Consider the following 10790-nt stretch of genomic DNA (forward strand, 5'->3'; position numbering starts at 1 on the left):
TTTCAAATGACAAATGAAACAAGTTTAACTACTGATATCATGTTTTTCTCTCAGGACAAAACCCAGATGATACCTATGCCCACCTCCCACTGTTCCCTCCCCCACCCATATTTTATCTTTAAATTTCAAGTTTTTCTACTGAGACCAGAAACCTTTTACCATGGTATTTCTGTGAGGATGCTACATTCCAAGGTAGCTGTATTTGCCATGTGATCTTCCAATCACATACTACTCTGATAGGAGTTCCCCTCTTTGGGAAGCTTTTAGCTGGTTTTGAATCAGTTCCAGTGGATGTATCCAGAACCCTTGCACTTCTACAAATTATAGGAAGAGATTGAAACAGCCATCTCTTCTTGGGCCCATTCGTTCCTTTGAGTAACCAATTCCCTGCTCTACTACTCAGGACAATATTACCTTTTACCCTCCTGGGACATTTCACTCCATATTCTTTATGAAAAATATACTTATGATATTAATATGATGTAATTGAGATGTACTTTATGCAAGATGGCTTAAGTAAGATATCACTGGAAAGGTTATGGTTTACTGAATGTGATTATCCAAGTATCATTTCTGTATCTGAAGTTAGGAATATTGACTATGCATCTGTATTTCAACTATGCTACTTTGGAAAAGCCAGACAGAGCCGATGGTCCATCAGCGAGGACAATGGACTATATAAAGGCTTGGCCTTCCTGCGGACCCTCCATGCTGCCATGACTCATGGATGCTGTGATACTACAGAGTCAGGTGGTCTCTGTTACTAAAACATTACCTGAGATTTCTTGTAACTTTTCCACTGGAAGGGAAGGGGGGAGAAGTTTGGGAAACAAACAAAGGACTTCCGCCTTATGTAAATCCAATATAAGGATGGGGAGGAAGGCAAACAGAACTCCTCCTCTCCGTGGCCTGTCTGCCCAAGAGGAAAGATGGCTAAAGCCACCTGAAGGGAACGCGGAGGGAAGGAGGAGTCCAGACTGAGACAGAGATCCAGTCTGAAAAGGAATATAACTGGAACTCTGAACCACAGAAACTTTGCAACCTGCCTAAAATAACATTTAGGGTAAGAAATTAAATTTTGTAACCTATTGCTTAAGTATATTGAGCTTATCTTGCGTACTTTGGTTTATTTGCTCAGTAATCTGCTTTGTTCTGTATGTTATCCCTTATATCCACTAAAAAGTCACTTTTCTAGTCAATAAATTTATTTCTTCTTTATAATATAACCCAGTTTATGTAATTTCTCACTGGAGAGGTGGGGAGAGCAAGAAGTTGTGCACATCTCCCTGCACATTGAGGGAGGGAGCGAATTTCATGAAACCTTTGGGTTTGTCCCCCTTAAAGGGAATGGGAACCAGGATGTTGGGGCAAGCCCCTAAGGCTGAATCTTTCAGAGTGGATCTCTGTCTCTGTGTGCAGCTGGGTGTGTCCCTGCCTGTGTGCTTGACTGGAAGAAGCTTGTGAGCCTAGCCCAGCAAGGCCAGGTAAAGGGACCCAGGCTGGCAAAATAGGCTGAGTCAGCAGCATCCCGGCACATCAGGTGACACCCCAAAGGGCCCAAACCTGTCACACCTCCCAGCAAGGCCATCTGAACAAGACATCAGTATTACTGTGTTTGTCCACAGGCCTCCCTGTGACTGTGAAATCATAGACTGCGGTTCTTCCTACCACCTGGTAAGTTGCTTCTCTGAGGATCCCTGAATCTAAAGAGCTACTGCAGTGATGTTAGTCCATCCTTACCGCAAACTATCTTCCACACAAATAGTGGTGAAAATGTTCCCTAGATTTAATCACGCCCAGGAGTTTCTTTCAGGTGATGTGATAATTTCTCTCCAGTGAACTTAGACATTTGCTATAATTAACCAGCTCAAGTCCCTTGTGTTCTTGTGTCAATACTGCCCCAAAACCATAAGTATGACTATCTACATCCAATATCAAAAGAGGTTTTTAAACATGGGTAGGCTGAGACAGGACAGTCACAAGAGTCTTCAACTCTGAAAACGCTAAATCATGCTCTGCTGACCACTGAAACTGTTTCCCTCTTTCACCGAACCCACAAATAAACTTTCTATAACAGGAGCAGCATCCTATACAAGTCTGCATGTCTGTGAGTGTCTGTGAGTTCTTCACAGCCTCAATTTTCTTTTTGTCAGGGGAAATTCCCCCTCACTTTTGTGTCCTCAAGGTTAATTACCTGTTTTTGAAAAAACTCCCATTTCTTTAGTATCGATTTCAGATTGGCAGTATTAAGCTTATCACAGCTCATTTGTAAATAAGTCAGTTCCTGTTCAAAGGTTTTAGCATGGACCAAAATACCACGTAGGTATAACAAACAGGCTGAAAGTGGCACGCCATGTAATATTAATTGTCGGGGCACTGGGTGCCTGGGACCCCTGTAATGAACAAGTACTTAGGGCCTGTGGGGTGGGCCGTCGCTATGCACGGCTCATGAGACGTTTGATGGTCTCGGACACTATCCGGTGGTCTAGGGACATTTACATAGAGCACATCACCAGCCACCGCCAATACCAAGAGTGAGTCAGCGTGGCTCTGTGCACCCATGGGGGGGTGGAGGCCTATAAACCCCCCTACTGAACCATATCCCCTAAGCCCTAAACCCACCGAACTAGATTCCACCAGGTGAGGGTCATCCTGTCCCCATTACCCAGCCTGCTTACTTATACCCATGACTGCATGTAACTCACTGTATGAGCAATGTACCCTCACTGCTTCCTTACTGCTTCCTGATCCCACCCACCGTACACCCCGCATTGGGGACCTTACAGACTGTATATGTTATGTGCTAACCAATTCCCAAACACCAGCTTCCCCCTATACTCTGTATGTTGCCCCCAATGACCAACAACTGACGCTTTGAACTCTTTGTATCATCTTTATTTAAATATTCTCTAATAAACTTTTAATTCTTCTCGTTAGCTTCTCATCTGTGGCTGAGGCATTATGCAGGCTGAAAGTCATCACTTTAAATTGCCACACGCCATGTCCTGCTGGGAAAGCAGTCTTCTTCCTGTCCTTTGGATCCACTTCCACTTCCCAATACCTACTTTTAAGACCCAATGTGGAAAACCCAATTGAACCAGCTACAACATCCAGCGTATCATCTATTCATGGTGTACAAGAGCTCACCGGGGCTCGACCGTCTCTGGGGCGGAGGGGAGCCACACCAGCTCACTACACACCAATGGGTCCAGGGAAATAGCCTGTCCAGGCATCCCCCTCGGTAGCCCTTGTGGTAGTCCGCAGCACTGTGGTTATGTCTGGCCCCAGCTCCGGCAGGACAACAACCACTGGGTCAATCCTGTGTATTTACAAAAACTTCAGAAAGTCCTGGTTACCTGAACACAGTAGAAACCAAACAGAAGGCAGTTTTTTTGTTGGCTATTCCAAGCCTCTTTTTTCAGCACTCTACCCCAAAAGTTCTCTTTTAGCTTTCTCTCAGCGTTATGCTGCAAGTGTTTCTTTAGCTGTCCTTGGCTTTTTACTGCATTCTCTGTCTGTTTCTGTGGTGTTTCTGGCTGCTTCTCTCACACACATTCACAGATGCATAAAACTGCTTTCTGTGTGTTTGCATTCAGCCCTCTGGTCACATAGCTCAGCTTCTGACCAGCCTTGCATGTGTCCTGTGTTTTGGGTGGTGGCTACTATTGTTTTCAGCTATATTACTCCAAAAGGAGTTTAATTGCTTCTTGTATTTATCCTGAATGATGTGTGGCTGTTACACCCACTAGCTTCAATGGGGTTTTATCCACCCAGAATAACACTATATTTCGTTTATAGCAAACCATGTGGAATGATCAAAGTGAGCTAGAACTGGTTGGAAAAAAATGGCTAATATTTTTGGTAAAAAAAAATATATTTTCCCCCAGTTTTATATTTGGCCACAGATTTTCACGCTGAAGGAGTACAACTAATACAAGGAAGGCTACCAGACTAAACTTCAAATGATGATGAAAATTTGTGCAATGACTTGTTTGAAACAGTAGCTACTGGAATGAGTGAACACTGACCCTTTTCTATGTGTTGGGGCAGTAACTTTTTGTAATCACCATGTCCGGTGATTGGAGCCAGGGAATAAAATTTAGTCTCGTATCAGAATACCTGTGTCACACGTGTACTGCATTGTTCTTATTAAAATTATTGTCAAGTGTGGGATATACCTTGTGCTGTACTTGGTTCTTCTCACAACAACAAGGTAACCAAATATTATTACAAGAAGCTGTACTGTGGTCTCTTTGACATTCCCAATTTGACTAGCTGGCTGTTCCTGTACTCTCTTGTTTATAACGTTAGCCACCTTTGAGGAAAAGATGAATTCCTACACTTTCAATGTGGTGCACAGGGTTGTAATAGGCATTTTTATGAGTCAGCCTGCTACTGAATCTTAGGTACACAAATAGCGAGTCTGTGGAGAGATTATACTATCCCCTTGTTCCACTTGTCTTTTTTCCTCTCTTTTAAACTAGTAGTGGTGTCATGTGCACATCTGGCAGAGCTGCAAATAGCTACCCCATTCAAGAACTAGCTAACACCCCTGCACACACAACTTTCCAAATTTAGGGGCATTCAACAGCATATAGAATATTGGAAAACTGAATTATTCTGATATTCCACAGACTATGTTGCTTGTGCATTTTCATAACCAGGACTGTAGAGTGAGCAGCAAGTGCGTTGGTAGGAATTCACTGCCATGATGATGGTAGCAAAACTGGCACAAATGTGGCCATGCAAAGTATTGGTCAGCTATGTTTGACTACATTGGGAGTGGGTATTAATAGAACTGAAAGGCTTTTTACAAAACAATGTATTGATGGATGATTAAAGATTTTGAATATAGTCATTTCTACTCCATCTTTTTCTCTTTCTTTACCATTATTTGTTGAGTCAAATCAGTGTGATTAGCATGGTATCAAACCTGATCTCTACTTCAAGAACCTTACAAGTGAAATATGACAGTTTGGTGTAAATCTAAATAGATTACAGGGAGCTCCTTAAATCAAGGCACTGAAGCACAATGCATGGTATATTCAATTTCACCGTGAGCTTTATTGATTCTGTCTGCCCTGCTATGCTATTTACAAAGCACTGACTAAACTCCAGTGCTTAACTTGTGCCAGGGCTGAGCCCCAACACCTCTAGGCTTAGCAGTTCATAGCCGCAGCACCTGTGGGCTTGCTGCATCAGTAAAAAAATTGCTTGAGCCCTGGAACCTCTTTCAATACAAATTAAGCACTGTGAAACTCCTCAGATCCTGCCCCAGCACTACACTGGGCTCACTATAAAATCCGGAACCAATTATCTGAAGGCAACCTGTTCTTGGAGAATCTGGCTTTGCATGTTCAGCAATATCTCACATACTGACTTGGAGCCAAATTCAGGTCCTAAACATTTTTACTGGGTAGAATGGACACAGGATCCTGCAAGAGTTGTGAGAATGTGGGCCTGTGTTCAGACAAGCACTGCCACATACTCTGCCCCTTTGTAGATTAGTCCTGCAGTGCAAAGGAGTAATCTGCAAGAGATGCTAGGAGATCAGGTCAGTATGTCTTTAAATATGCAGCCTATGGTGCTTGACTCAGGCCCCATCCTGGAATGCCTTTCATGGTTTATGCCTCTGTTCTACAAATTGTGTGGAGTCAGGCCTTATGAGCACATATCTATGTGCAGCCGGAGCTCTGAATTTTGGCCTTGGAGACTAAAGCCTACTAAAGCCTAAATTAAGATGGATATAATAGCCAGGACATTGGGTTTTGAAAAATGCCATGGGATCTTTAACTTCTGGCAGAAACGAGCAGACAAGACCTCAGATGAATGTGTCATTCAAAGACTGAAGTAGAAAGTAATCAGGTCCCTGAATACTGTGAAACAGGAAATTGTAATGGGGGGATGGGATATGGTTGCAACATGAGTAAGGATTTCAGCAGAAGAAGGGTCAAGAACAGCGCTGGCAATGTCCCAGAAATTATATGCAGACTTACACAGATGGTGATATGGGAGGAAAAAATAAGGTTAAGTTCAAGGATGACTTCAAGATTTCTACTTTTTGGAACAAAGTAAAGGTTTACATGAGGAGAGTGATAGCAAAGTCTGCAATGAGACCAAGGGCTTGTCTACACTACCTGTCTGATCGGTGGGCAGCAATCGATCCAGCGGGGGTTGATTTATCACGTCTAGTATAGATGTGTTAAATTGACCAGTGAGCACTCTCTCGTCGATTCCAGTACTCCACCAGAACGAGAAGCGCAAGCGGAGTCGATGGGAGAGTGTCAGCTGTCGACTTACTGCAGTGAAGACACTAAGTAGATCTAAGTATGTCAAATTCAGCTTCGCTATTCACATAGCTGAAGATGCATATCTTAGATCAACCCCGTGCGGTAGTGTAGACAAGAGAACTTTCTACCCAGGCAGTGGTTGATTCATTCAGTAGTAGGAAGATCTGGGATAGCCAGGATCTGGCAGAATCAAAAGATACAAATATATTGGAGACAGAAGTATCAGAGAGTGAGTCCAGGCAGATGTAAAAATGTGTGTCCTTTCTTTAGAGATGATGGTCAGCAGTTGAGGCTACCCATGAGACATCTCAGAGAGACACTATAACATAGAATGATAGAATCAGTACTGGAATGGACTTTGAGAGGCCATCTAGTCTAGTCCCCTGCACTCATGGCAGGACTAAGTACTATATAGAGAGAAAGAACAAAAGTTAGGGCTAGAATCTTGAGAATTCCACAAGGGGAGGGTTGGAGGAAGGATGTGAATCCTCCACCAGAAATTTAAAAGGAGTAGCTAGGTAGTATTAAATGCATGACAGGCAAGCGCTGGGGACACCAGGTTTCTGCTTCAGTAGTGCATGGAAGGAAGAGCTATCTTCAATAGCATAAGATCAGACCAGGACTAGAAGAGAGAGGTTAACTGCTGTGGCTAAATTTCCATATTTCTCTTTTCATCAAGATTACATTTAGAGCTAGGATTTTCCTGTATAGTACCAGCAACCAGAATTTTTGCAAATAAGCATCTTCAAGAAAAATGCATAATCTTCCAACTTTGAGAAGATACTGAGATTTTGATATTAGTATTTTTTCCTGAAGCAATTATCATTTGTCATGAACTGTTCTGAATGACAGAACTTTGAAATTATATGCAACATCAAAATGTAATCTATTTGCAAATCAGTACTTCTATATGCATCTGGCCCATATGAATTCATTTGGCATGCATAGTGATATCTTCACTGTTCTCTAGCATTCTGGATTGATGAAGAACAAAATTCATAGATCCATATATTGTAAGATCAGAAGGGAGCTTTTGTCATAAACAGATAGCTAAGGGTTAATGTCTCTTTCACCTGAAGCACCTGACCAGAGGACCAATCAGGAAACCGGATTTTTTCAACTTTGGGTGGAGGGAATTGTGTGTCTGAGTCTTTTGTCTTTGTTTTCTGCCTGCCTGCTTTCTCTGAGCTTTGGAGAAGTAGTTCTGTTTTCTAATCTTCTGTTTCTAAGTGTAAGGACAAAGAGATCAGATAGTAAGTTCTATGGTTTCTTTTCTTTGGTATTTGCATGAATATAAGTGCTGGAGGGCTTTGATTTGTATTCTTTTTGAATAAGGCTGTTTATTCAATATTCTTTTAAGAAATTGCCCTGTATTGTATCATCTAAATACAGAGAGAACATTTGTATGTATTTTTCTTTCTTTTTATATAAAGCTTTCTTTTAAGACCTGTTGGAGTTTTTCTTTACTTCAGGGAAATTGAGTCTGTACTCACCAGGGAATTGGTGGGAGGAAGAAATCAAGGGGAGATCTGTGTGTTGGATTGCTAGCCTGATGTTGCATTCCCTCTGGGGGAATAGGAAAGTACTTTTTGTTTCCAGGATTGGGAACAGAGAGGGAGATTCACTCTGTTTGGATTCACAGAGCTGGTGTCTGTGTATCTCTCCAGGAGCACCTGGAGGGGGGAAGGGAAAAAGGATTATTTCCCTTTGTTGTGAGACTCAAGGGATTTGGGTCTTGGGGTCCCCAGGGAAGGTTTTTCAGAGGGACCAGAGTGCCCCAAAACACTCTAATTTTTTGGGTGGTGGCAGCAGGTACCAGGTCCAAGCTGGTAACTAAGCTTGGAGGTTTTTCATGCTAACCCCCATATTTTGGACGCTAAGGTCCAAATCTGGGACTAAGGTTAAATCATCTAGCTCCGGTATAACACAGGTCACAGATTTTTACCCAATTACCCAGCGGAAGTGTGCATGTGTGATGTGTATTTTACAGTACTTGTGTAAGCTATTTTATTAGTAACAATATGTTGGCACTGGATCAAATTCATTGTATATAACTCCGTTTACTTCAGTGAATCATTAAATTGGTAAATTATATTTAATGATTAAAGCAGAGACTGGGCGTTAGGTCTGGATTTTTTTCCAAACCTGCCACTCACTGATTATGTGATCTTGGGCAAACCACAATATCATTTTACCTCATTCTATCCCTCTGTGAAAAGTAGTACCTCCACCTCCACAGTCTTAATTCAATTAGTACTGGGGAATCAAATCTGACATCCTTGGACAAAATACATTATATGAGTACACTTACTAACAGATACAGCATTCAAGAATGACACTACTATAGCTATACATATTGGAGTCATTCAAACTTAGCTGGCATCCATTCTGAATGTTTGGAAACCTGGTCACAACATGATTTTATACTCTCAGACTGTAACCATTGTGTTACAAAAGTTGCATCCTCTGAAATGGAGAAAGTGTTACTAGCCTAAATATTAGTACATCAGAGGAGTATTTTTTTTTGTCAATGTGTTTTCTTAGCATCCAATATAACTCTGGCCATGCTCATTTAGATGAAATTACTGTCTGATGTAAAATGCTTCTAATTTCAATATAGGAACTTCTGTGGCTTTCTACATGTAGTTCAGTGCCACTAACTGTGAACTCAGTCATGCTATTGTTAGGAACAGTGCTCTGACCTTTCTTCACTATCTGCGGCTTTTTCCTTCCATATGCCCAGTCATCTCCCCCCTACATGCTATTCTCTCTCCTCCTCACTCCACCAACACACAGTATCCAGTCCAAGTGTAAGGAAAATATTGCAACCCTAAATTTGCACAAGATTATACCATAAACAGTGAGGGAAGAGGGACATTTGTGAAAGTTACAAAATAACCTTGACAGAATTCTGTTAACACAATCTTTTGAACAAAGGACACAAGTACTTTCTTTTCAATAGAAAGATATAGATGTGTTTAACTGTCTCTGTCTTTTTAAGCAGAGACATTACTGAAATGCTTCACCCCACAGAGCTCAGCTCAGTTTTTGTCTATCACTGATTTAATGACAATGGCCACCATACAGTTTAAATACATCTTGATTAGTAACTGAAAGGGTGTTTGTATAGTTGATTAGTAATCAGATATCAGAAGGAAAAGATTTGTTTTGCAATCCAGAGGGACGCAATGTATTATTTCAAACAAATCAAAAATGTCACATTCAAAACAGTACTATGTAGAACTACAAAGGAGGAGCTGTTTTGATCATGCCTTATCATCTAGGGTAATCATTTCCCATTTGTAGAAGAGTGATAGGCAAAAAAATTTAACAGCTGCTTGAGGTTTTATCACTCTGGGTAAGGAAATTCACACATTTCCCCAGGAAAAGCTTAGGTAGATGTATCTTTCATGGAAACATCATTTAGACAGATTGGTTTAAATAGGTCCACTATTTATACAAATTCAATCCTCAACAGCTGTCTAATGTTGGTTAAAAAGCCAAAATCTATGTTTGTTTAACTCATAATTGGTTTATTTCCATAATATTGACATTATAGGGAAAAGGTGCATTTAAAACACCAGCCACTTTAACTGTGCTTGGCCCGGATGCCAACTTTAACAATGCTATAAACTAAAAAAGATATGAAAGTGAAAAGGCCAGGACTACCTCTGCTATGTATAATAGGATTAGTATAAGCTAATTACTCTTTCTGCATTAAATTATACTTCCCACCTAAGTTTCAATCTAAGGCATTTCATCATAATGTCTAAATGTGGTATCTAAAACACCTGAAACTTGTCAAAATCCCTGCTGTGTAATACTACAATGTAGCCTCACTTTATCTGTAAATTTCCTTTAACAATACAACACTATTTTTAAGATGCTGTTATAATACTTGGGAAAAAAAGAAAAAAAGTATCCTACCGTACCAGTTTGTATTTCTTATCCATGAGTTAATAGGAGTTTAGATCACTTTTCTTACAGTCACAGCAATAGCTCTTCCCTTGAAGTCAGAGTGAATTGTGAGAGGTGCAGTGATCCTGGCTTGTTTTGTTTGTCCACTGTATCGTTTGCTTTTGAGATTGATCCAATGCAGATGAAGTCAGGGTGCCAGCTGTCCTTGGAGGACAATGGCTCGATTGGAAGATGCCTTTGGAACAAAAGAGCTGTTTCCAGGATTGATTTTACATGCACACATGTGACCTTTGCCTCAAATGACTCTATGGAAAGTGTCATCACACTAAACGAACTGCTTTTAAATGAATCACTCTGACGCCCGTCAGTAAGGCCCTTTAACCACATACACATTCAAGAGAAGTCACTCTGTGTAGAGATAGCAATGTGATGCAAAGTTCCTTTTAATCGTTTCACAGAATTAATTAATGGTTCTAATTATTTTATGTCTCTTTCAAGATCCTTGGCTAAATTCTTCAAACTTGGGTGCTTAAAGTCAGGCACCTAAATCCATATTTAGGTACCTAAATAATGGTGCTCTGA

The 10790-nt window shown here is 41.0% G+C and overlaps 1 protein-coding gene across 1 annotated transcript in view; it reads right to left on the minus strand.

The window, feature by feature from the left end:
- Positions 1–10354, minus strand: part of ENPP2 (ectonucleotide pyrophosphatase/phosphodiesterase 2) — a 113768-nt gene extending 103414 nt beyond the window's left edge. The window contains exon 1 of the mRNA XM_050940758.1: positions 10223–10354. Coding sequence (XP_050796715.1) covers positions 10223–10243 — 21 coding nt within the window. The 5' untranslated portion in view covers positions 10244–10354. The remainder of the gene's footprint in view (positions 1–10222) is intronic.
- Between the last annotated feature and the right edge of the window lie 436 nt (positions 10355–10790).

The sequence above is a fragment of the Gopherus flavomarginatus genome, chromosome 2, assembly GCF_025201925.1.
Source record: "Gopherus flavomarginatus isolate rGopFla2 chromosome 2, rGopFla2.mat.asm, whole genome shotgun sequence".
Lineage (NCBI taxonomy): Eukaryota > Metazoa > Chordata > Testudines > Testudinidae > Gopherus > Gopherus flavomarginatus.